At 47.5% G+C, this 26,137-nt stretch overlaps 1 protein-coding gene across 2 annotated transcripts in view; it reads left to right on the top strand.

Moving 5' to 3' along the window:
- NUFIP2 (nuclear FMR1 interacting protein 2) overlaps window positions 1–21,629 on the top strand; it is a 36,791-nt gene extending 15,162 nt beyond the window's left edge. The window contains exons 1-4 of one of the 2 annotated variants that reach the window (XM_055794298.1): window positions 5,156–5,449; window positions 8,528–10,237; window positions 18,565–18,597; window positions 19,204–21,629. In XM_055794298.1, the coding sequence (XP_055650273.1) occupies window positions 5,269–5,449; window positions 8,528–10,237; window positions 18,565–18,597; window positions 19,204–19,256 (1,977 nt within the window). In that variant the 5' untranslated portion in view covers window positions 5,156–5,268 and the 3' untranslated portion in view covers window positions 19,257–21,629. Of the gene's footprint in view, window positions 1–5,155; window positions 5,450–8,527; window positions 10,238–18,564; window positions 18,598–19,203 lie in introns of those variants that run through there. The other variant, XM_027791122.2, reaches the window with a different exon arrangement.
- The last annotated feature ends 4,508 nt before the right edge of the window (window positions 21,630–26,137 follow it).

The following is a 26,137-nucleotide window of genomic DNA, read 5'->3' as shown; positions in this document are numbered from 1 at the left end:
TGCCACTGCCTTGTGTCATATAATGAAACAGCAATCTTAGTAATAACTCAAATAATAACCCTTCCAGATTCATTATTCTGCCAGTGCTGGGCATTGTTAACATTGGAGACCCTGAGTCCAAACACAAGTATTGAAGTCCCTGCATGCAAGATGCAGGCATGCCCCATGCATATTTTAAAAATAATAATTAAAAAATCCCTGTTTCAAAATCGCTGCTTGGTATCCAAAAGGCATGAGAACAAAATGTAAGTGACTAGCGACCTTGTGACTGTTGTGTTGTATAACAAGATAAAAAGTGCTTGGGATTTGTGGATTGAGCTTTTTCTCGTTTGTCTTCCAGAGGTCAAAGTCTGCTGCAAGCAGTGACTGACACAATCCCCCATGTAAGTCGGGCTGGGCTGCCTGTGCGTCAGATCGTAACAGCAGGGCAGTTTTTGCAAGAGCACCTTGGAAGGTGTTTGTGCAGATTTCTCTGTGGTTGTTGTGATGATCCTAGGAAGCAGGAGGAGATCCAGAACTGTTTGAAAGCCCAGAGCCAAGATTCTTTGAAATCCCAGATGAGGAATGATGGGAGATTTGGCTGAAGCCAACCTGCTAGCCCGCCTCCTGTGCTGCTGCTACTATGTGTCCAAGAAGCTGCCTCCAGTTCATGTGATTGCACTCTAGTAAACAATTTTTCATGCAGATATAGGCAGCAGATGTTACCCATGCCTGTGTGAACAATGTGTTTACAACAGGGAACGTTCCTCAGATCTAGTCCTGTTAAACAATGGATGTAGCCACCAGAAAGAAGTACCACTGGTTACAGCCATTCTGTTACAGCTTGCTCAGAACACTTTGAAGGGTGGTCACACTATCCCTCTTCGGACACTCGAGGGGATTGACTCACAAATATGAGCAAAATAAAATTAGATGGCTTAAGTGGCTGCAACCCCAGCTGTGTCCCCACTGCTCGATTCCCAGAAGGGGTCATCCCTGCAGCAGGGTTGGCTGTAGAAGGCGAGTCGCAAGCGCTGCAGTGACAGCTCCTTCTTAAAGGGTGTTAATACTTGTCCAGCTCCTCTGTGAAACAGTTCAGGAAGCTTAACCAGAATAAAAATGTGCCCTTTTTCATCGAAGAGCTGCCTGTCAGTTTAATTTCTCAAATGGGCTCAAAGAAGCACCAGTGCTGCTGTGAGGGCAGGGCAGAGGCAGGCAGGCAGAGGGAGAGATTACCTTCCCTTTTGGGAGCAGCTAGCCATTACGTCAGTTTTGCTGCCTCCCAAAACTATGCCCTATGGTTATTTTTGGTGCTGGGCTGCCTTTATTTTCTGGAGAGTGAATGAAGGATTAATTTAGTGTTCTTGTGGCATTTGGAAGTAAAGTTTTCAGGAAAAAGCCCACCTTAATTCAGCATGTGCTGTTAGGTGGAAATGCTTAAATTGTTAGGGATGGGAAAGACAAGCATCCATACTATCCATTCCTACAGTTTAGTTCAGTGTTAAAAAGCAGCCAAAAAAAATGTATTTAAGACCTCTAACCCAAAGTCTACTATTAAGCTGTCTTGAGAGAGAGAAATCTTTCAAGAGACCGGGTTTGTACCTATAAATAATGTACACAGCAGAGTACAAAAATGGAACTGAGGAGAGGCTCCACCTTACCTGAGCATAATTGTGAAGGCTGGTATTGTGAGCTCTGTGAGGACAGCTGCACTGCTGGACAAGCAGAAGGCTGCAAGGTGCATTGTCACCCCGTCCTCCGTCTTGACTAAACTACTTCTGAGATCTGAGTCTTCCTCCCGCATATGAATATCAGCTGGTAAATCCTGACTGCATTGTACTGAAATACGTTAGATTTCAGGGGCCAAATGTGGCAAGGTTTTGAATAGTATGGTTATAAGCATTCTTGGAACGAAACATCTGCTTGAGTGCTTTGTTAGGTTGGATGTGTTAGAATATAGAGAAATTTGCAAGTCTGAACCATTGCTATTAATGAAAACACTGTGGCAAAAAATGTAAATAAATGCCACACGTACTTCGTATAAGAACCTTTCCCAATATCTCTAAATACGGTAATTTTGATGTTTCCTAATCCTGAGTTTCAAACAGCAGACAGGCACAAGAAATATTACAAAGCCAGCACTTTTCACAGATTAATTTTATAGTTTCAGTTTTAACTGACCTGAAAATACTCGATGGAAATTAAATACAGTGTCTTAGGGGTTGCCTTTGAAAGGAAATTATTTGTTCTTAGAAAATCACTAGAATAGCTTCTCAGTTGAACTGCATTTTCATATGAACTCAAAACTCATCTTGGGTCAAGACTCTCCAGGAAAACTTTCTCATGATTTCTGTAGCAGTTGATTCATTCCTTGCTGCCTTCATTTTGCAGCTTTAAATGGCAGGTTCTCTGAAAAGCCATCTACTTCAAAGCTTTTATAAAAGAAAGCTTTGAATAAATTACTGAGTAAGAAATTATGCTGGCTGTGCCCAATTTTGTGCCTGGATGTGGGAATACTTGGCACTGGGTGTGGAATTCCGAGGAAAATGACCTCTTTCCTTTGCATGAGACCCTGCTGGCTTGCCAAAGAGCAGTAAGAAGGAAAACTCCTGCAGATAAGGAGGCACAGAAATCTCCCTTTTCCGCAGAGAACGCATCCTGAGCAACTGTTAAACATTAATATGCAGTGTAACTGGTGCAACGTTGTGCTAACGATGGGATTAATAGAGACTGTGGATTCTGAAGACTACATGTCCCAGCATGGCAGGTAGGAGACACCAGGCCACAGCGCTGCATGCTGGAACTTGTAGTACCGCTAAAATTCATCTGCATTAGGCAGGGCGGTGACCCAGCAGACACGTGTGCAGTTGGCCACCTCACAGTGTGGGATGCTGGCTGTGTTGCTGAAGGGGATGGGCCCCAGGTTCTATTATTATTCAGGATTTTTTTTTAATCTGTTTTTGCAGGCTTTTGATAATACAGTGACATTGTGACACTTCCAAGCAGCAAAAGAGTTGCTTTGTCTTACACAAAGAGACAACCCACTGCCTTCTGTATTTAGATGTCTGGTATATGTGTGTGAAGAGCTGATTTGTCCGTAACTGTTTGCTTTCTTCAGAGTCTTTTGAAGTTTATGTCTTTAAGCCAGTTCCCTATATTAAAAATAAATTCTTCCAAGCCACCAATAAAATGTCAACCATGATTAAAGCCTGACTCCTCATTTGAAGACTTGTCTCCTAAGCAATGTGTGGTCACTCTATGAGTCAGCGTTTGAAAGGACCGTTATTCCTGAGAGCATGGGTAAAGCCCAGAGTTCATAGTTGCTTGCTTAAATTGTTTCACCGCATTTTAAATTGCTTTGCATTGTGCTGAAAGAAACGGAAACTGCAGGGCCAGTTTGGCACGGAACTTGTGATGTTTCAGGCACCTCAAATCTTGAAAAAATCCTTAGTGTTAACATAGAAGTTGGCATTTCTGGCAGGATGATTTTTACCTCCTATGTATTAAAGAGGGGTGGAGCAGCAAACTGTGCTTGAGGCATAAACTTTCAGGTGTGTTCTGTTGAAATAAAACTTGGGAACTGTAAAATCCCTGGGAAAGGGCTTTGTCCTTTGTACAGTGCCCAGCAGAACAGAGCCAAAGTCTCATAGGGCTTTCTGCACACAGGAACTTTATTAATGAATTTTGTTTATTAAAATGCTGCAGGGCATGAAAGCTGCAAGTGCAAGCCCTGAGAAGCAAGGAAATACTATTTTTAAGATCATCTGTGCAGCCTGTTTATTCTTTTTGTGTATGTTAATTCTAACAGTCTTTAATTACATGATCGCATTTTCTTTTGTTGCTCTTCCTCCTCCTTTGCTGTGGTGCACACTGTATTTGGAGGTAATTAATCACACCAGAATAATGAATAGCACAGAGTAGGGCTTGCCTCTGACTCCAGCCTGTATGTGTCAATCCTGTGTCTCTCCATCCCTCTATCTGCCCTTTTCCTACCCCCCTAATTACACTGGGTTCCTCACTGCTCTGCATGCAAACCAACCCCCTTTGTCCCGCTGCTGCCGGGGTGTCCATGGAGACCCCTGGGGTCTGCGCCTTCACCTCGGTAGTGAGGGCGGCAGTGGGGAGGCTGTCAGAGGGGAAGGTCCAGCTGGTCTTTTGGCGGTGGAGCCCACTGGAAGCAGAGGCAGTTCAGGCCATTTAGCTGCGGGACACCCCTCCGAACACGCTGCGGTGAGGATTACCGGGGGCCTGGAACGGTATCCAATCTGTTACAGATTTTGACAAGTTTCAAGTTGTCTCCCACTCTCAGTCTTCCCAACAACCTGACTGTGATATTTTTTTATTACGCATCGGTCCCAATCTCCAGCGCCTCCCTCAGAAGAGGCCAGGAGGGGTAGTTGGAACCCACTTTTCCCCCTCCAGAGGTGGCAGCGGGCTGGGCCGGGGGCGGGGGGGCCGCCGTGCGCCCCGGGCTGCGCCGCCGCCGGGCGGTCTGCGGGGGGAGCCCCGGAGCAGCTCGTCCCGCCGCCTTCCCGAGGGCGCTGCCGCTGCTCCCCGGTTCTCCGGGACTGCGGCTGGCAGCCCGGCAGCTGGCGGTGTGCCTGCTCCGCGGCCCTGGCCGCAGCCCCTCCGCCACGGCCCTGCGCCGCCCCCCTATCCCCTCCACCCCGCCCGGCTGCGGGGCGTGGGTCCTCCGCTCGCTGACGGTCAAACGGGGCTTTGCTGCAGCCCGGGCCGCCCCCGCCCGGGTGTCCCCGCAGCGAAGCCCCGCTGGGACACACGCCGCTGCCCCCCGGGAGGCGAGGCCGCGGAGCGGGGCAATGGAACACCCCATTCGTGTGGCGGCGGCGGCGCGGGGCCGCCCATCAGGCTCCGAGGCCTGACTCAGCGGCAAGAGCAGGGCAAGACGGCGGCTCCGGCGCGGCCCCGTTTTCCGCCTCGGCCGCGTTTGCACGGGGAGCGGGGCGAAGCCACCCCCGCCCTCCGGCGGCCCCGTCGCCGGCAGCGCGGCCTCACCTGCCCGCTGCCCCCCGCGGAGCGGGGCGGCCAGGCGGGGCCCGCCCGGGCTGCGCCGCGATGGCCGGGCCAGCTCTCTCCGCACCGCCTCGCCTCGCCTCTCCGCCGGGCGGCCGGGGCGGGGCGGGGGGCGGGCGCGGCGGCGCGGCTCGCTGATTGCAGGGCGGGCGCTGCCAGTCCGCCGCCTCCCCCGCGCCAGCCGCGTCCCAGCGCCGGAGCCGCACGGCCCAGCAGCGAGCGCCCAGCCCGGCCCGGCCCCGCCAGCCGCCCCCCATGGAGGAGCAGCCCCATCACCACCACCACCACCATTACTACTACTACGGCCACCACCACCACCACCCGCAGAGCGCCTACCTGCCGCCGCCCGACGGCCGAGCCCAGCCCAAGCCGCCGCTCCGACACGAGCACAAGCACGGCGGCCCGCAGCACCAGGAGGCGCCGAAGCGGAGAGCAGGTCGGGGCGGGCGGCGGGCCGGGGCCTGTGACCTTCGCGGGGCGGCGGCGGGGCCCTCCTCCGCCGCCGCCGCCTCCTCCCCCGGCCCGGCTGGAAGCTTCTCCGCCGCGCTGGGGCCGCTTCCTGTCCGCCATGTTGGGGCCGGCGCGGTTGCGGGAGCCGCGGGGCCCGCCGGCACCGCCGCCGCCCGCCGGGCACGTGGGGCGGCCCAAGGGGCGCTGCCCCCCGCCGGGACCGCGCCGCGCCGGGGGGGAGGAGGGGGCGGCCGGGGGGCGACCCGCCGCTTAAAAATTGATGAGCGTGAAAATCAATGAGTCAGATAAGGCGGAGGGGCCCCGGCCCGGCCCGGCCGGCGGGAGCGAGGAGGCGGCGCGGCCTGGCGGGGCCCCGGCGCTGCCCGGGGGGCTGCGGCCGCCTCCTCCCTGCGCGGCCACCGCCCGGCGCCGGGGGGGCGCAGGAGCGGGCGCGGGGCGGTCTCGGCGGGCCGGCCGGCCGGCCCAGGGGCTGGCGGAGCCGGCGGCGTACCGGCGCGCTGGCCGGGCGGCAGCACCGCAGAGGCGGTGGCCGGGCAGCCCTGGCCGCGGCGGGGGGGCTGCTCCCGGGCGGGCCGGGCCCCCACCTCGCTTCGGGGGGGCTCCGCGGTGGCTGGGAGGACCCCGCCGGGGGGCTCGTGTGGTCGCAGAGGGCGAGCGTGGTGGCAAGAGCAGCCGGAATACTATGCAGCTTATATATATATATATTTATGTGTGTATATATATATATATTTTTTTTTTTTTTCCTTAAAATGCCCGTGTACATCATGGGGCGGGCGAGGGGCAGGGAGCTGGCACCGGGAGCTGGCTCCGGGGGCTGGCCATGGCCGCTCACCTCCGCAGCGGGCAGCGAGCGCCCTGGGTAGGCACATGCTAAAATAAGTTCCCGAGCACAAAATAAGTTGAGTAGTCATTTTGCTGTACGCAGTGTGCCCAGGGTTTTTAATATGTGCTTACTCTGACACCCCTCCCTTGCCAGATATGAAACCATTTGGGGGGTTGCTAAATACTCTTCACCTGTTTGTTTTGATGTTTTATTTTAATTTTTTTCTTCTTCCTCAATTCCGGTTGCTGCACCTCGGTGTCCAGGCCAGAGCTAGCTGTGCCAAATGTTGATTTGGAGAAAACTCTGGCAGCTGAGTTGTGAATACTTGAAAATTGGAACTAGAAACTGCTGACACACTGACTTACTGAAATGGATTTTGTTCTTCATTTTATTCTTTTGCTCCTCATCTGCATTGGTCTTATGACCACTCTTATTGTTTTGTTTCATTAACGAGTAGTGTCAGAAGTTTTGAGTCATACAAGGTCAGCTATAATGCATTGCTTTTTAGAAGGCTTCCTCTGCACGTTATTCTGAAATACTTGATTTTTAGTCCTTGACTCAGCTGGGAATCCCATCCTGTTGCTTTTCTCTGAGATGAAGTATTGATGGTTAATACTCTTAGCAGCATATTTGAAAGTTATAGTGGAAGTTGTGGTGGTTACAGATACTTGCTTGTAGTAAAATCCTTTTTGATCCCTCTCAGCAAACTCAGTTGTGGAATTTCTGTAAAGGTTCCTACAAGGATTCTTGTGTTCCCGACTTGCACAGAACTTGAGCAGTTACATCTGCCAGACATCTGAGGCTCCAGGATGTGAGGATAACAATGATTTTTAGTATAGCAGTTAATTTTAACAACATCGGCAACAACAAAAACGTTCTTTTTCAAGCTGGAGCTTTGCCTGCTCTTGTTCTTGGGGGACTCCGTGCGCTGTGCTGACTGCACGCCGTCACGGCTGCAGATGAAGCCTTAGGTGGGTCAGTTGTTGTGGGAGATGTAAGGCTTTCCACCCTCGGGAAGGAGGACGGATGAGTCAGAGGAGGAGCGAGGAGGATAGCGCTGTTCCAGGAGGAGCGGGTGCAGTAGGAGGGAGTCCCTCTGCTCGGTCCACAGCTGGAATGTATTTGTTGAGCTTGGGTACAATGTGCTCTTCCCATTTCTCAGTGAAGGCTTCTCTTGGGGCATTGTAGCCAAGGTCCTCGAAAGCAATAGGTCTCTGGCCAGAGATTTTTAAAAAAGAAAAAATTTTTAAAAAAGGAAGGTGAGTTGATTCAGTCTGGACTATCATGGGCTTCCAGCTCCACTTGAATTGCACTCTCAAGATTCACTTCAGAACCGTAAGGCCTAGAAATGAACTTAAGAAGCAAAAAGGAAAGCTGAGTGTACAGCATAATCTCACGGTTTGATGAGTTGGAGCCCTCAGCAAGTATGTTATTTCTTGGGTGTTAAGCTAGTAGCAGGTCTCCCAGGGACTCTGAAATACCAGAATTTCTCAGTGGGTAGGAAACTTGTTGCTGGTAGTGGTGGAAGGGTTTCTTCTCAGTTTTATCACCTTCTCAATGCTAAAGAGCACATGTAGGGCAGTGTTGGTTTCTGTCTAAAAATGAAGTGAGGAGATGCGGTCACCCTACCTTCCCTCCACCTTCCAGCTGTACTTACCCATGTCCTTTTGGAAAGCTGCTTTTTTTTTCCTTTTTTTTCCCCCCTTTTACTAGACTTTACTAGAGATGACGTTTGGGAGGTGGGTGGGGAGAAGGGGTGCTGGTGTTTCAGGTCTGGGAGCTTGATGGAGATGATAGGAGTTGGCCCTTGTTCACAGTATAGATTCTGAACCTCAACAAATCCTGTAGCAAAGGCAGCAGATCCCTCTGTCTTGAAGCATCCTGGGAATTAATTTTTTTTTTCCTCTGTGTGACCTGGAAATAGTAGCTGATGAAATAGCTCTTCAGCTTGCCAGTGATCTTTAGTGCAGTATATTTTCTTCACGTAATATCTGTGTATTCTTTTGCTTTGTTTTGTTATCCTGACTGTCTGCTTTTCTTGCTGTGCTTTCCAGCAAATAAGCATATGCTTTTGTACATCAGAGACTAGATGTTTTCCTATTTTAAAATGTCTGCTTGAGGAAACTGGACATGTTAGGGCTGATTACAGCTTTCTGCAATCGGAAGTTTAGCATTTCACATTCTAACTCTTGCCTTTTGTTGGTTTTGGCTTTCTTCTAGGCTACGGAGAGCTAAATGGTAATGCAGGAGAAAGAGAAGCATCATTAAAGGGCCTGTGCTCTGATGAAACCGCCACCCCAGGATCCAGGGTACCCAATGGCAGCCAGCAGCTTGTAGACACTAACGTGACCCCAAAGCAGACTGTGAAGGCCAGTGCTTTGGGGAAAGCTGGAATCAAAACCAAGAACTTCATTCAGAAAAATAGCATGGACAAAAAGAATGAGAAGTCCTATGAAAATAAACTTAGAGAAAGCCAGTCCTCAGACAAGCCAGAGGGAGTGTCTATCCCAAACGGTGTGGTCACCAGTAATTCTAGCTATATCACAAATGGCTACGTAGGCAAAGGGGCCGATAACGATGGTAGCGGCTCCGAGAGTGGATATACTACGCCTAAAAAACGGAAAGGCAGGCGCAACAGTGCCAAGGGTTGTGAGAACTTGAATCTAGTACAGGACAAAATAATGCAACAGGAGGTCACTGCACCAACCTTAAAACAGGAACTTGAGAGTTTCAAACCTGATTATAGTGAACAAAAAGGGAACCGAATTGAAAATACTAAGCCTGTCTGGAAATACGAGGCTGGGACTGGTGGAGCAGGCCGGGGAAAGCCTGGGCTTGGGGATGTACAGCGAAAAAACTCTGATGCCAAACCTGGGATTAGCAGCAAGAAGTTTGATGACCGGCCCAAAGGCAAGCACGCATCGTCGGCTACATCTAAAGAGGATTCATGGACCTTATTTAAACCACCCCCAGTTTTTCCAGTGGACAATAGCAGTGCTAAAATTGTTCCCAAAATAAGTTATGCAAGTAAAGTTAAAGAAAACCTCAACAAAGCAGCTCAAACCCCATCCACGTCGTCTTCGTCATCTTCGTCATCTGCCGGGGAAACTCAGGCCCAAACATCAAGTCGACTATCCCAAGTCCCCATGTCTGCTATGAAATCTGTTACTTCTGCGAGCTTCTCGAATGGGCCAATTCTAGCAGGGACTGATGGAAGTGTGTATGCTCCAGGGACCCAGCCACTGCTCTCAACTGCTGCTAGTACTGTACCATCAGCCTCCTCCGAGTCAGTACCCCAGGACATGAGTACAACTTCAACAGCCCTCGAACAAAAGAAATCTAGCCTTTTTATCTACCCTTCAAATATGCAAACTGTGCTTGTGGGTACAGCGCAAGTTGATTTCCCATCGCAGACGAATCAGCAGAACCTGGGAGATATCTTCCAGAATCAGTGGGGCTTGTCTTTCATAAACGAGCCCAGCGCTGGACCCGAAACTGTTGTGGGGAAATCTGCGGATAATCAGTTAACGGAAGTGACATTTCAAGGGGAATATCCTGCCACTTTGGTTTCACAGTGTGCTGAAATCATTCCCTCAGGAACTGAACAACCTGTGTTTCCTAAGGCTTATGAGCTGGATAAACGGACTAGCCCTCAAATTCTTAGTGCTATTCTTAAGCCTGGGACTGCTGTTGAGGGTGGTGTCTTAGCTTTGGAGTCGCATCACACAGGTGACCTACAAAAGGCAGACACCAGTAGCCAAGGTGCTTTAGTGTTTCTTTCAAAAGACTATGAAATAGAGAATCCTCTGGCCTCTCCTACGAACAATTTGCTAGCCTCCGCCAAAGAACAGAGGTACCAGAGAGGCCTAGAAAGGAAAGATAGCTGGGGTTCTTTTGACCTGAGGGCTGCTATTATATATCACACTAAAGGTAATGGCTTAACTTGCTGCCTAAGGGCAGTCTCTTCTCTTTTTTTTTTATTTTTTTTATTTTACTGTTTTTTAAGTGAAATATTCTAACATGATATATTCCTTACAGCGATTCGGGGTGTTTTAAAAATAAGCTCCTTGCTTGCATATCTCTAATGGCAATAATGGTTTGGGAAAGTTATTCAAAAGGTTGTTTAATTAATGTCAAGAGGTATTTGTTTCCCTATTCCTGTGGACAAGCGTAAGTGATGTTGATAGGGATGATACTTAACTGGTGTGTTTTACATTTTAATTCCTATGGAATGAGCAGGTCCTTCTAGGCTTCTCAGATTTAAATGTGTAGGTTCATCTGCTCTGTTCCAGCTTTACCAGGTGATATTCTGTCCCTGAAAAGGCTTCATGGTCTGTACTCACACCTCTGCCACCAAAGTGTTGCAGCTTTTCCCTTGGGCAGATCAGGGCCTGAAATCATGACTTTGAAGGAGGAAAAAAATTATTCCTACAGCTTTTCATGGTGTGATTTATCTTAGTTTTTTAAGCAAACCACACATACATGCTTTTCCCCTGCCCTTACTGAGTATGATGGGCCACAGCAAGACAAGTCTTTGCTTATCAACTCTTCTGTAAGCTGCAGATTGAATTCTCTCATTGCCTTTGTAGGCCAAATCTTTCAGGTGATTTTATTGCTTTCATGGAGTCCTTTGTAGTCCAGCTCCTTTTTTTTCCTGATTTTTTGAGACTGAAATGACTCAGACACGATACAGACACTGTAACTGGGAATGAAGAGAGGGAGGCCTGTGGGATGGCTTGCTTACGCTTTAGCCTCAGCTCCAGAAGCTCTGAGGTCTTGCAGCAGTTCTTGGCTTTTGGTCCTGGCTCAGTGTGAACAGGAGCCTGGTTGCGTGTTCCCTTTTGGCACAGTTACTTACCTACCGTTGACGAACGCAGGGGCAGTTCCTTCTTTATTGGTGTGTGTCCGCACCCTTCCCTCTCCCTGCATCCCCCTACCCTGAAGGGAAAATGTAATCATCCATTTCTTGTTTACTATTCCACATAGATATGTGGATAATGTCTTGCTCCCCTCTGCAGCGTGGTTGGCATTGCTGTGTTTTGAGCCACCACAAAGTTCTTAAATTAGCTGTTCACAAACTCTTGTGTATAGCATACAGAAACTTAGATGCCATCCTTTAGTAATAGTAAGGCCAGTCATTTAAAAATAATAACTCCAGGTATTTTCTTCCAGGTCACCTCTCTCACAATGTTACGTTTTAAGCTCTAGTGTTCTCGAGAACAGCGTTCATCAATTGATTTTACCTGGCTCTTCTACCTTCCATCCAGTCTATCCCAGTATTAAAAAGAGCTTTCAGTTCTCATTTCTTGTGTCTGCCTGCAGCCTCAATCCCAGTTTCCCATCAGAAAATGGGGGTACCAGAAGGCATAGCATGGTGTAGAAGGGAAGTCCTAGGCAGTCCTTTTCTTAAGTTTGCAGTTCTGGTCTCTTTGGTTTTGTCAGCCTGAACTTGCTTGCAGAAAAGCAACTCTGTACAGCCACAGCGAGACTCATCAGCACGCTCTTTCTCACTAGCTGTGTGAAAGACAGACCAGAGTAAAACAATAGTAACAACAGGAAAATAAAGAACACTCCCTTCCCATGTCCTCTTAAGGAGGTGTTAACTTCAGAGTCTGGCTGTGTTTAGTTGTCTAAACACAGGGGTTAATGCCATTCAATGGCAAGAACAGACACCTAAAGCACTCCTTAAAATACCGTTTTCTGCTCATTTGCTCTTGCTTTGAGCATGCAGAGCAAGCACCCTTGTGATGCCCTGGGGAAGCAGTTCCTGCCCCACTGCTCCTCTGTGCCCATTTATTTTTTGGGCTGTATCTGTGCCAGCTTCAAAGTGTTACTTGGGGGTAAAACATGATGGATGTTTCTGATCAGTGTGTTGTCATTAATGCAGTGATAAGGGTGCTCCAAGCAGCTTCAGCGTGTCTTTCTCCTACTTAGTCTTCAGATGCTATTGCTGATTTACAAAGCAGATCAGTCCAGGTCTTGGTACATCTTCTGTGATAATATTGGGTGTTGCTTTTCTGTCTGTGTCAAGTCTGTTGCGATGAGTTGGGTTAAGGGGTTTTGGAAGGAATGGTGCCACCTTCTGCCCTGTGCCTGCCCCTCTTCATGGCTGTGATCCTGCAGCCAGACCCTGCGGGTGATCTCCTGTGGCACAGTGTCCTACAAAATGGCTCGGAAACGGAGCTGCCAGGGTGTGTTTGCAAGACAGCGGTGCGGTGGTTAATTCCCACACCATTCTCTCCGTTTATCTTGGGCTGTTTTCCTGAGGTCCTACTCCTAGCCAACCAATTCCTCTGCAATCGGAAAGGAACAATTTCACTTGCTTATTTTCCACAAGCCGCCTTCCCTTCTTCCCTGCTGAGCCTGTGGGTTTGCCTGGGCTGCTGTCAGGGTGTCCCAGGCAGTTGGATTCTCAGGTTGTTTCATTTTGATTTCAAAAGGAGGGTGAACTTCTCCCTCTTCAGATTGATCTGTTTGCTTTTGAGCAAAGTCTCGATAGTTTGATCTTCCAATCTGCCCTGCCTCTGGGGTTATGGACACAAAGAAAAACGATTGCGGGGCAAGGACAGGGGTGAGCATGGAGCGCTGTTGGGGTCCTGGTGTGTTCCTATCCTGTGCAGTAGTAGTTGAGTGCAAGCAGCTCATGGTGCAAGGATGAATCCCTGGATGTCGCAGTGAGAAGTGGGCTCTAGCATGAGTGGTTAGAGTGCTTCGACCTGTCTGTCACAAGCTTTTTGGTTTTGCACTGTTTGTGTCTGCAGCTGTGATCAGATTATGTGCATCCTCATCTTGGATTGTAAATAGGCTATGGGAAAGCCTCCAGCTTACTCGGTAGCTTTGTTCCAGTAAACCAGGCTTGCCTGTGCGCTGTTTGCCCAGTGACTGCAAGGGGCATTACAGATTGTAATTGCTTCACAGCTTCCCTGGGAAAGGATAGATGGAGGAGGTAACACACAGGGCAGGCAGGCTCTGGTGCGGTAATCCTGTTGGAACCATCACAGCACAGTGGCTGCTGGCAAGGCTGTGCTGAGGTGTAAGGCTGGGTGGCTGCAGAGCAGAGCGAGGGCCTCGTGGAGGAAGCTGTGCTTGTCTGAGTGTGCCCAGATAGCTTTTTCCCCAGAAGTCAGGGCACTGGGAATGTGCTGGCAAGGCTGAGGTGCCCTCCTGTTCTTCTCTCTAATGCATTTCATGCTTGTTTCCTCTGTGCCCCTGCTCCATGCCTTGCCTTTTTGTTTTCCTTTTTAAAAGGCAGAAAGTCTCCTTTGATCACCTGATCTGCTTGACTGTAAAACACGATTCTTCAATGTGGCAGCCTTCGCTGACAGTGCATGCCACTCGGTGTTTGTGATGGTGCCTTAACACACATGGGTGACATACCTGATTTAGCAAGGTAGATCTGATTTAGTTGAGCACTGGTGGGCCTACTGCATGTGTGGCTGGAGACAGCGACGGCAGCTTAGTCTGGGAGACTGGATGGACCATGAAGGAGTGATGCTCTTGCTTGGGAACATTGTCCCTATCTAGGTTAGAACTGAACCTGTGCCTCGGTGTGGCATTGCCAAAGTCCTCATCCATTTGAGGTAAAACTGGTCCCTGCAGATCTTTTGGTCCTTTGGGAGAGGAGGCTGGGGGTATCTCATCTTTCCTTCTGTTGAAATCAGTATTTTCTTACTGCTTTAGTCCTCCTTTTAAAGACAGCTGGATCATAGAATTGCTTAGGTTGGAAAAGACCTTTGAGATCAAGTCCAACCATTAACCCAGCATGGCCAAGCCCACCACTGATGCGTGTCCCTAACCACCACATCTGCACAGCTTTTAAATACCTCCCAGAATGGTGACTCCACCACCACCTCCTCAGGCAGCCTTTTCCAGTGCTTGACAACTCTTTCAGTGAAGAAATTTTTCCTAATATCCAATCTAAACTTCCACTGGCACAACTTGAAGCTGTTTCCTCTTTTCCTATAGCTTCTTATTTGGAAAAAGACACCGACCCCCGCCTCACTACAGCCCCCTTTCAGGTAGTTATAGAAGTGAGGAGGTCCCCCTGAGCCTCCTTTTCTCCAGGCTGAAGAATCCCAGTTCCCTCATGAAATGTTTTATATCAAAATAATTGTCAGCACTTTGCAGAATTTTGCAGTGTTGGGGCAGTTGCAGTCTTCCAGGCCAGGCTGGCTGCTGCCAGGCCCTGTATGGCAAGCTTTGTGATGGGAAGCTCAGTAGTTTGCTTGTCCTTTGCTAAAAAGTGAATAATCGAGGTCTCCAGTTCAGCTGCACAACAGCAAAGAGCATATAGGTGGAGGAGAAGAAACTGCAGGGTTTCCCTCTTTCTGTCTTGCCCCCGAGTTTCTGCCTGTGCCTCTGCTTTGTTCCTTCTCAGCATCTCGGTTGCACCAGCATCTCTGCTCGTGTGAAGAAGCAGAAGAGCAGCATGGAAAATAGAGCAAGTCAGCGTGGGCCAGCCAGGAGTGGCATTTGACGGAATGGTGAACTGGGTCAGAAGAAATAGCAGAGCTGTGAATTCAGCAATTTTCATCCTTTACATCAGGAGAAGAGAGGGAAAAAAAAAAAAAAAAGGCGCCTTGGTTTCCCATCCCCCTTGTTGGGAAGGGGTTAGATCTCAGACTGTTGCTTAGGGCCTTGTGGGGCCTGAGCTGTGGGGAAAAGGCTGATATAAATCTCCTTCAAGTCTGTGCTTTTGCCAGTTGTCAGGATGTCAGTGTATTTGGTACAGCAATGAGTCTCCACAGCATTGAATTTTTAGTCTTTGCTTCGTTTCTGGGGCAGTCCTTTACCTTAATCATTGTGTCCTGCAGATGGAAAATCAGATGAGGAAGGTCCCTCTTTGTTACTTTTTTAGCGCTTCGTTTTAGGGACAATTGCCAGTTTATATTGTTACATTTATGAGAACCGAGAACTAGTACCGTGGTGTTGTGCTGACACTTCTGTTTGCAGGGGCAGCCTTTCTAGGAAGGAAAATGTGTGTAAAGTGCCTGTCTTAACAAGTGATCACAGAAAGACTTCTTTCCCCTCCAACATCGTGTACCAGTCCTGCTATAAAGTTTATTGGCTATGCGGAATCTCGGCGCAATTCACCAGCGTGCTGGGGTCTGTTCCTAACATCAAAGCCTTCCTTCACCAACCCTTTGTTTGGGTGATAGTCCCCAGGAAAAATGGTTCTCCCCCTGGAGCTCTTGAGGTGGATGTGGCTGGGGCTGTCTGCCACAGTTCCTCAGCCAACCGTGAGCCAGAGGGCTGTGGAGAGGCTGGCTAATTGTAAAAGATCCTGGGAAGCGTGAGGTTGGAAGGGGCACGGGAGGTGACCTAATTCTGCCCCTGGCTCGGAGCAGTGCTGGCATTGACACAGGGTTGTGCAAGGGTTTGCTGATGGCATTTTCTCTAGCTGGGTTGGAGTCCGCTGAGAAGAAAGCATGCGATTTCCCCGGCCACGTGCCCTGTTTTGGGAATGGTGGCCCCTGTCTATTGGTCATATTGATCACCTTCCGCTTTGGAAAGCGGCAGTACTAGGATTTGGGCCAGTGTCGGAGAGCTGGCCCCACGCTCATGGTGAGGGTGCCCCTTTTCCCATCCAGGGGTGGGCGATAGTAGGAGTCCCTGCTCAGACTCTCCCTGGAAGCTTTATTCCGAGAAAGCGGGCTCGAGAAAAGAGCTTGACCCAAGGAAGGAGGGCTGGAAGCAGGCGTGGGGCCTCTAACATGACCGGCTCATGGTGGGTGCCTTGTCCTCCACCCTGCGTCCCTGTGCTTAATGCTCTGGTTAGCTGGAGCCGGGTGCTGCGCAGCGGTGGCTCTGCTGAGCTGCCTGTCCACCGCGTCAGTCACTGAGGTCCATCCAACTACTGCGACAGTGGTCATGGCACTTGTCACAGCACCTTGTGACAGTTGTAGGTGACCACAGCCTGTAACCAATCCAGAACCAGGAGGAAAACTTCCTCTAATGTATTACCAAGTAAAGGAAAATAAATCATAAAATTCCATCTGAAGTTTGAAGGAAACCTTTTTTTTTTTCCTAATTTTGTATTGCAGTTAGCCCAAGACATTTTTTTTTTTTTTTCCTTCCCCCTCTGTGAAGTTGTTTCGGTTGGTAAATGTGCTTAACCCATGCTCTCCTGGATCCGTGTGCAGTGCTGCTGGTCAGGTACAGGGGAGGTCCTTGCACTTGTTCTGATGGCAGACGATAAACAGGAACAGTCGATAGCACATCCAGTTTGCTGATGGCCTTGGTTTTGTAGCTTTGTCAGACTGAGCATCTGCCAGCTAACGCATCCAGGTGCTTGGGATTTACAGGACACTTTATACCACCCTCTCTTCTACGTTGTCTTCCAAAGGAGGAGGATGAAGCCCAAAAAGGTTACGGAGTTTGGGTATTGGTTTGTTAGGTTTTTAAAAACAGAATTTTGACAACTTCCAAGGTTTTTTGGTGTGGTTTGGATAGTATCTCACTGTCTGCCTTGTTGTCAGGTTCCTCTTAACACAAACAGTTCACGTTCTTGTAGTGTCCAGTGAAGTTAGGACCAAATAGAAGCACAAAAGAAAGCATGGTCTTTTGCATGGAGATACAGTAGCAGGCAGCGCTTTGGCCTCTACCTTGTATTTGATGCTCAAATGTTGCTCTCGTGTGGAGGAACCAGCAACCTGAGAGTAGCTTTCTGTCCCCTGCCTTTGGGGAAAACTGTTAAAATAGATGATGTTCTTTAACTGTTAGGAAATTATGCATCTGACTTCATTGAATGGAAAATTAGCTCTGCTGGAGGTAATTTTAGTAGCTGGTTCGTTTTACTTCTGGGGAATCGGCATCTGACGGATGAGGGAGGTGGTCCCTTGCTAGGTTGCTTATATCCCTGGGGGTTTTACAGGCTGGTTACTGTTGCCAAAGCACTTAGGGTTTCCCTGATGAAAGTGCAGAGTATTGCTGCTGTTATCGTGATGCAAAAATAACAGACCTCGTAAAATTTTCAGGGCCTTCCTTACAAAAGACTTAATTGTGCAGAGAGGGTTGGCAATATTTATTTGCATGCAATTTCCTGCCCCAGGGAGCTTGAGATTGTGGCAGACAAAGGACAGATGAAGGGTTGGAGAAGGGACGTGAACATGCAGGCGATTGATCGAGGTGACGCTTGGCACACATCATGCTGAGGCCACGAGTTCTGTAGCGTTTCTTCTTCTTCCTTTCCCATGCTGGTTCGTTTACTTATTGCCTTGTTTTGTGCTTTACTGCACGTACCATGTAGCTTAATAATGTGTTGCCGTTCTCCATTCCTAGCCCCTACCAAGGTCTTGTCACCCTCCTTTCTGGCAGAAGGGAGACTTTAAAGATTGTTCTTGCAGGTTGTGTTCCTACTAAGTGCTCCTTTTCTGCAAGTTCATCTCTTAAACTTGGTCACGGGGTACAGTTAGTGTCTTTGTAAAAAATTCCAACTTGACAGTGGTTAAATGTAGTTATTTTGCATAGGTCTCTGAAGATGTGACTTAACTGGGGAGGTGTTTTAAAGGGAAGAGCCTTCTGTTTCTGGATGTGAATGAAAAGAGCATTTAACTTCGCTGTTATTTCTTGGGTAAACAAAAGCATAATGCTCTTTCAGCCAGAACTGGGGAGCATTTGTTTGTCTTTAGCCCACAAGTGTGTTGTGGAGGTAAATTGGGGGAAGAACTGCAAGCCAGGCAGGCAGCTGGGTATCTCGAGCGTCGCACCTTGTTCTCGGATGACACGTTGGCAGCAGTTTAGCGGTGATGGTAGCAGAGTAATCTTTGCATGGTGTGTTTCAGCAGATGCATGCTGTGAACCATGAGAAACTCACTTTGTCCAGCAGTTCTGATTTCACACGCGTTAAACATCAACTCGTAAAAAATCATCTCTCCAGGCTACATGTTGAGGCTGTAATGTGCGAAGCAGCATTGGAGTCAGACTACTAAAGCCTGAAGTTAAGATTGTGATTTGTAGGAGAGGAGAGATGGCCATGATATTTCTGATGCTCAGTTTGGCCCTCTGACCCTTAAGACCACGTTACAGCCATATCTCTGCCTTTTGTTGCTGGATCCCTCACATCAAATTCGTGCAGTCTTGTGGGCTGGGTTGGGGCTGCGCTGCTGGGCTGGATGGGGTTGGCTTTGTCTGAAAGCCTCAGCACAACTGCAGCAGCGTCATGCCACACTCGGAAAGTTAAAAGCATATTGGGAGTTGTCTCTGATAGCAGCATCAATCTGCATAATAACAATGGTCTTCTCATTTTGCTTCCACAGAAATGGAATCTGTTTGGAATTTGCAGAAGCAAGGTAAGGATGTTGGAAAGAATAAATAAACCAAATTGCTTGGTTGAGATGGGCGATGGGGGTGGATTATTTTGGTGTCTGGGAGGTGCCTGTTTTTAGTTCTTCAGTGCCTGCTGTTTGTAGTCTGACTTTACCTGGGTTTTGGATTGCTAAAATACAGGACAGTAAGCTTTACCTTAATGGTGGGGTGTTCAGAGAGAAGCAGAGTCTCTAAAAGAGCAATAAAAACAGTGTCAAGCTAGATTGAATGAGTCTTCCCTGTGTGTATACAAAATGGCTTTCTATTTCTGGTGTTGAGTGTCACACCCAAGAAAAACTTTTAAATTCTGGTGTATTCTCACACTTCACCTGTGAAGGCGTTCTGTGTTAGCTTGTGGGAAGAGTGGTGCTTGGAGACTCGGGTGCTGCTGCCCGGGGTTGCGAAGCACTGATCCTGCTCTGCTGGAGTTGGCCAGGGCTCCCGAGTGCATCTGCAGGAGGTGGTATCGCTGGGGGTCCTAAGGAAAAGTCTGGTGACGGCTAATTACTTCTCAGATCTCTTGGGAATGTCTTCAGCCACGGGTCCTGAAGGCAGCTTGTCGAAAACTTAGGATTTTGCTTTCTTTCCAGATCCCAAAAGGATAATCACTTATGATGAAGCCATGGATCGCCCGGATCAATGAAGGTAGCAAGACGAGACTGCCTGTTATAACCTTTCTGCAGCATTTGTGCTGTTCATGGGGGACAAAAGGCTTTTATGCTCCTTCTAAATCTTCAGTGCAGCAGAGGAACCATAACTAGAATCACAGGATAATATATACAAATATATATATAGTTATTTAAAAATGGCAACTGAAAGTAATTAGACTTCTTAAGGAATCTGAAAATTTATTTCAACGAGACTACACACGTGATTATTTAATCTCCGGTACTGAATAGATTTTTTTCGTTTTTTCGTTTTGTTTTTGTTTAAAGAGTGAATGCAAGTGATTAACGAATACAGACTCGATTTACAAGCCCGGTTCTAAAGTTCCTGCTGTCATCTACATGGGCAGCAGCAACCCACTGGAGAGGCATTTCCACTTGACAAGGTTTCTGTTTCTTGTTCTGTGACTGTAGTGACACACTAATCACAGGGAAATCAGGATGATTCACTATCCTTCATCTCCCCTTTCCCTTCCACCCGCCCCCTATTTGTTGGGGTTTTTTTTTTCTCTGTTTTGTTTTCCATTGAATGCTGGAGAAACGCCTTGAAGTTTGCAGAGTTTCTTTTATTTTTTTTCCAGAGAAGTATAATCCGCATGTTTTGTCAGGAGTAAAGCAGCAATCCTATGCTGGGGATATTGTCTTAAAGCATCGTTCTTCTGGGGGAAAGATGGTTATACTGCAGTTCTAGGATGCATGGTGAAGTCACACAGTTGACCTGGCTCCGGTTACACATTGGACTATTGCAACTGAAGAGTTATTTTGTTTTAAGAGACAACATGCAAAAATAAGCAATCTGTTTAGGCATTTAATATGGAAAATAATCAACAACAAAAAAAACACTGTTCCCACAGTTTAATGCCATTGCATTACTGGGAGGGGAAAAAAAAAAAAAAGGCAAAACAACTTCTGCTTTCAACTGTAGGTGCTTCATATTTGCTCTGTCTGTCTCCTAACACTAAATGTGCCGGATTTTTTTCCCATTTTCATTGGAAAACTGAAGAGGAATTGAGTTCTGCTAATTCTCACCCTTCTTGAATTATTTTTTTCTCTTTAAAAAAAAAAAAAAGAAAAAAAATTTAAAAAAAAGAAAAAAAAAAAATGGGAATTTGAATCCTTTTCAATTTGTCCATAGAACGCCAATGGCTGGGCTTCCCGCACCTGCCTGTTGGAAATGCTCTTTTATATTTTAATGCACTCTGTGTATTTCCGGGCTCTGCTTCTAACTATCTCTTAATAAAAATATATTTTATTACAAAAATGGAGGACTTAGGAATGAAAATAATAATTTAAAAATTAAAAAAAAAAATCCCAAGGAAAGGAAAGCTTGCTAGCAGTGGTAGAGAAGGCTGAGCAGACTGCAGGCTCCAGCTGTGTAACCCGCTCTGTCCCATTGCAGCTTGTGTAGCGTGTCCAAATCGTCTTGGGGTTGGGTAGTTTTTCTGGGTTTTTATAAAAGTTAGAAAGTTCACAGGGTCCAGTGCAAGAGTGAGCAACGAATAAAGCAAAAATGGGTTTCCTGACATGCCCAATGCTCATTGTGGGTGTTTGTGGCCAAATACTGGCTCAGGTATGTCTGGGTATCAAGGTCAGCAGTGGTTGGTGTGTCCTAAAATTAGACTGGACCCTATGGGGCATTACAGGAAGCAGATAAGCCCAAAACTGTTGCCTACCCCTTGTGCTTAGATTTATCCACTTTTTTCTTTCTTTCTTTCTTTTTTTTTTTTTTTTTTGTTAACTAGGAGTATGTAGCATGCATTTTTTAATTTTTTTATTCTTTTAATGAGATTGTTCCTAAATGAGACACTTAAGTTCAAGGTGGGACAATGAAACTTAATTCTGTACCTTTTGTAAGATTGCTAGCTTTCTGTCACGCTTAGTTTTAGAAGTTTGACTATGGATTGCCTACTCCATTTTATGTATAAAATACTATATAGTATAATACTGTAGTGTAATACTATATAGTAAATCATGTATTGTATCAGTCCAGGTTCAGAAACGTGTGGTTGGCCAGTCACAAATAGTTCTGTTTCACCTATAAACTGTACCACCTTTACAGGTGTGTGTAACTTTCAGATGTATAACATGTTTACAGATGTGTCCGACATCTAGTCCTCTGACGTTCCTATTTTTAATTCTGTTGAGTCTCCCAACTGCTTGCCAAAAGTTGGAATCACCTCTGGCTCTGCTGTGGAAGAGCTGGGGCGTTCCTGAGCTTTAAAGTGTTGAACAAACTGGACAGTGGGACGGGGAAAATTAAGGTGGAAGAAATGTGCTTTTTTGGGGGGTTTTGTTATTATTTCCAAAAAGTTGAAGGCTAATAGCAAAGTTTCCAGTTTGTTTTTACTGGCTTTAAGGCTCTGCTGTGTATTTATTTGCCTTGTGTAGTCACTTGTCGCCTTAAGGGCTGGGTTCCATTAAAAAAAAAAAAAAAAAAAAAAAGACAAAAAGAAAAAAAAAAAAAGAAGAAAAAAAGACAAAACCAAACCCTGTTTTGCGTACCTGGGGTCTGTGCTGTCCTGGTACCTCTGCCCCCAGATGTGCTGTCAGGCGCGGCGATGCAGAAGCTGAGCAGCAATAACCTGTGCTGAATCTGACCCTGCGCGTTTAGAAAGATCCAAGTCTTGCTGAATATTTGAGGATGCTCCTCTTGGCCTAGTCCAATCTGTCTTCTAAATAGCGAAAGAAGTGCTGAAAGAAACACGGTTCAGGCGATGGGTTGGGTTGGGTTTTTTTCCCCCCAGTGTTTGTCCCTGCTGCTTTGCCTGGCTGTGCCTGGCCCGTGCTGGCGGGACCCATCCAAACACCCTCTGCAGCTTCTCTGCTGTATTTCTGCCCATCCTCTGTTCAAATGTCTGTCTGTCTCCATGAGCTCCACCGTGTGTGCTCAGCACTAAGCAGTTAGGAAATCCCCTCTGAGCTCCTGTAGCTCTGGCTTGCTGGCATTTCTGGGATAGACTATTGCCTAGAGCCAGGCAGGACCGTGGAAGAAACTTCCTCGTGCTGTCGTGTAACTCACCCTGTTGCTGTCTGCGGTCCTCCCGAAGTCCTCACACAATTCTTTACTGAGCACTTATTAAAAATATCTTAAGATTGAATCTGTTTTCTGATTATTTTTGTGTAAACTTCTAAAAAAAAAAAAAAGAGAAAAAAAAAACCTGAAATTGAGCTGTGACTAATTTAGCACATTTAAATAATTCTAAGGTGTTACTGATAAGTCTCATGTTTTGTTTTTGTTTGACTCAGAGTATTAGTATTGTAGCATAAACCAAATACAGCCCGGGAAGGGGTGCAGCAGCCTTTTCTCCCGGGTCTGCACCCAAGGGTGTCTGCGTGCGAGGGGGTGAGGAACTGGCGGTGCGTGTGCGAGCATCTTATTTGCGTAAGGAGAGTGAGCGTGTATTTATTTGTGCCATTGTTTTCATTACACTGAGTAAGTTTTAAAACAAAAACCCTTAAATACATGTAGTATTGGAAAGTGGCACCAAGGGTAAGATCACGACCTATTTTTTTATTAGCTATGAAGATATTAATTCAGGTTAAGGCTTCTCTCCCATTTCTGTTCCCGTTGTGGGTCCGATGAGTCCCTTTCCTCCGGTTCTCTTGCCAGGCTGTTTATTGGAGTAAGGATTTCTGCACGGGCCGGGGCTGTCTCCTTTCTTCTCTGGTCTTTCCCCACTGCTGCTCCTCTGCCGGCGGGTCCTGTCGGTGTCTCTTGTACAGGGTCTGGTGTAACATGGCCGGAGTGCGTACCACCGGCCAGATCCAGCACAGGATCTGCTTTCTCTTTAGTGGATCAGGGAGTGTGCCATCCACTCCAAGAGATGATGTAAAAGTTGCTCCGTGCTCCCATCTCAGTGACGGTGGTTTGGGGACCTTCGGCCTCTCTGCTTCCTCCCACTCCACCTGTCTGGTGGGTTGGCAACACGATGGCTTTCAAGGTTTGGTTGGTGTTTGTGTTTGGTTTAAACCCACCTCAGTTGTCTGTTTAGTTGTTGGAAGTCTCTTTAACAACGTGGGTAGCTCCAGGGCGTGGATTCTGTCGCTAACCCACTTCAAACCATCGCCCTTTCTAACTGTAAATCCCACTGTTTGCCTTCCGTAGCTGCTGTGAACTTCTTTGAAACGTGGGGGGAAAGAAAGGCCAATTCTCATCAGGCTGCGAGTATGCCAGCTATTCGGCAGCTGGGAGCGGCTGGCGGGGTGAATCGCCTAGCTAAATCGAAAGGAAAATCGCTTCCTGCTAGGAGAAAGAAAATGGAAAAAAAAGAGGTGGAAGTTGTCCTCTCAGTTGCGTGTGTAATTAGTGCTCTTCAACAGTGTTGCCGTAGCACGATAGCATCCTTTCCAGAAGTGGCCGGTGGGTGACCTCAGGGACATCTGGGAGCGATGGCATTCACAGTGTTTCGGAACTGCTGGTAGTTTTTCTGTGCGTTCAGTTTTTGCTCTTTGTTCAGCATTTTCAGTAAATTGCTATGGTGTCCGAAGTTTTCAGGAGTCTCGTCCCTAGAAGATTTTTCTGTATGTACGCCCATAGTGATTTGTTTTTCTTACAGAGGCTGTTTACAGGGGAGATGGTCGAGGTTGGGAGGGGAGAGAACAAGGCTACACCTCATTTAAAGCTGCTACACATTTTCACACCGGTGCGTAAGGCAGGAGGAGGGCTGGGGCTGGAGGAGCCACTAGCGTGGTAGAGTAGCCGAAGAAGATGGAGTAATTCTAGCCTTGGTCACTGCAGGAGCATTTTTTCCATGCAAAGAAGCCCTTGTGCCAGCAGTTGAGAAGCAAGAACCTGGGCTGGTGCGAAGGAGCAGAAGATCTTGGTCTGCGCTGCCTTCCAGAGACTGCAGAGCTTTAGACATTTGCACAGTACGTGTTACACCACAGGGTAAGGCTGCCTGCCTTGTATCCTGCTCGAGATCCTCCGAGGTGGCACCGAGGTGGTGGGTGTCCGGGGAGGTACAGGAGAGCTCGGCGGTGGCCTTGGCACGAGACCCTCGGAGTCACGCTGCTGGGGGTGTCGGGCCACGCTCTGTCCTGGGGCGGGAGCAACAGTCGTCGTACCTGTGCTTTCCCCGGGGGATGCTGAGCTGTATTTATCTTGACTGTTAATCAAGAAAGCTTCGTATAACGCGTCCAGAGCTCTAAAGCCATTTTGTAAGATAGCAGTATCCCTTTTCTACAGCCTTATTAATGAGTAGAGTATCTTTAAAAAGAAGAAAAAAAAACAGTTCGTTTCTTTCTGTGGTATGAAACTTGTGTACTGCGAACATATGAACATTTAGCAAAAACACAACTTAGAGTTTTCTAAAAAAAAAACAACAAAAAAACAACAAAAAAACCCAACCTGTCTGCTTTCCATATGGTCTTTCCTCAGGTGCTAACTAAGGGTTCCAAAAACGGATACTGCTTTAGGAGTTTCTGCTTTATATTTTTTTGCTTAGGTGGTGTAAAGAGATTTTAACAAGAATGTTTTTTTAATGTAAATAAGATTGTGTCTTTAATTTTTTGTTTTATCTCCTTTTTGTCTATATTGAATAGTCTAATTTTCATTTTATCCCTTTGAGAAGGACCCTCTTAGACCTTCCCTGAAGACATTTCATTAAGTGTTGCTGCATTTAAGAACGATTCTACAACTGTTCATTGTCTTGGATTAATGCTGCTGCTGCTATAAGTAACCCTGAAAATCAAGAATGTGTGATGCACTTTTTTTTTTTTTTTTTTTTTTTGACATGACCATATAGTTCCTCTGCGGATAGTTGAACCCTCCTGTAACACAGCCACTAACTCTGCGAGTAGTGTAGGAACTGGGGGAGCCGAGGTGTAGGAGAGGGCTGTACCTGATTTTGGTGCTGACCTACGGGAATTTCTATGCAAACGCAAGCAAAGGAGAACTCTTTTAACTTGAGAGAACACTGTGCATTTTTTATTTTTTATTTTTTTTTCTCTTCTTCCTTTTCTCAAGCTGCTATTGTGAGGGTAGTGCAAATCCCTGAGGTTTTCAACTTCTCCTTCCTCCATGGCTGGTCGGGTGCGATGCCTGAGTAACTCATAAGGTAGAAAAATCTCAATCAGCTGTTGTCTCGTCTCCAGTTTTCATATTTTTGTTTTCTGTTTGAATCTGTCTATGGAAGGAAATTGCTCATCTCTGCAAAAAGACCTTTTTAATGCTTTATCTCAATGTGAAGTTAACCAGCAGTATTAAAGATTGCATGGCCCGCTTCCTGCCCATGCCCCCGCTGGGATGCTGGGGAGTGGTCAGTGCCCAGAATTGGATGTTTTCCAAGAAAAAAACAAGGCCAGGCCACCTCTCCAGCCAAAACGTGCCAGCTGGGGTGTGAAAGCCCACAGCTTAGTAGTGGAGGGACGCCTCGCTGCATCGAGGGGCTGCGGTGGGATGGGCAGGTCCAGAACCTCTCGTCTTCATGGGTCACAGCTGGGCTGGCACGGGGGGCTGCGTGCCCTCAGCGAGGGGTTTACTGGAGAAAAAAAGGGAATTGGTATTTCTAGAAGATCCTTTAGGAAGAATAAACAGTACCTCTGTAAAAGTGAGGGAAGAGTAAGGAAGGTCTAAAGCTGTGTAGGAAAAACGCTTGGGAATTACATCTGCCTGGAAAATCGTATGTAAATACCATAGGCCAGAACTCTCTGCCTGTTTAATGAGTTTATTCAGCATCCATTTCTTTTTGGCCAGCGTTTGCTCTTTTACACACACGTGTGTGTGTGTGTACATCTGACTAAATGTGCCTTGCGTGTGTGCTTAGTCTTGCCGAGGAGAGTTTGTGGTGCTGCGTGAGCTGCTGGGACGCACTGTGGGCTGGCCAGGCTCCCAGCTGGCAGCACGATGGCCGTGCCCCAT

The sequence above is a fragment of the Falco peregrinus genome, chromosome 2 (assembly GCF_023634155.1).
Source record: "Falco peregrinus isolate bFalPer1 chromosome 2, bFalPer1.pri, whole genome shotgun sequence".
In the NCBI taxonomy this organism is placed as follows: Eukaryota; Metazoa; Chordata; class Aves; order Falconiformes; family Falconidae; genus Falco; species Falco peregrinus.
Note: the sequence above shows the minus strand (reverse complement) of the source record. Positions and strands in the feature narration are given on the sequence as shown.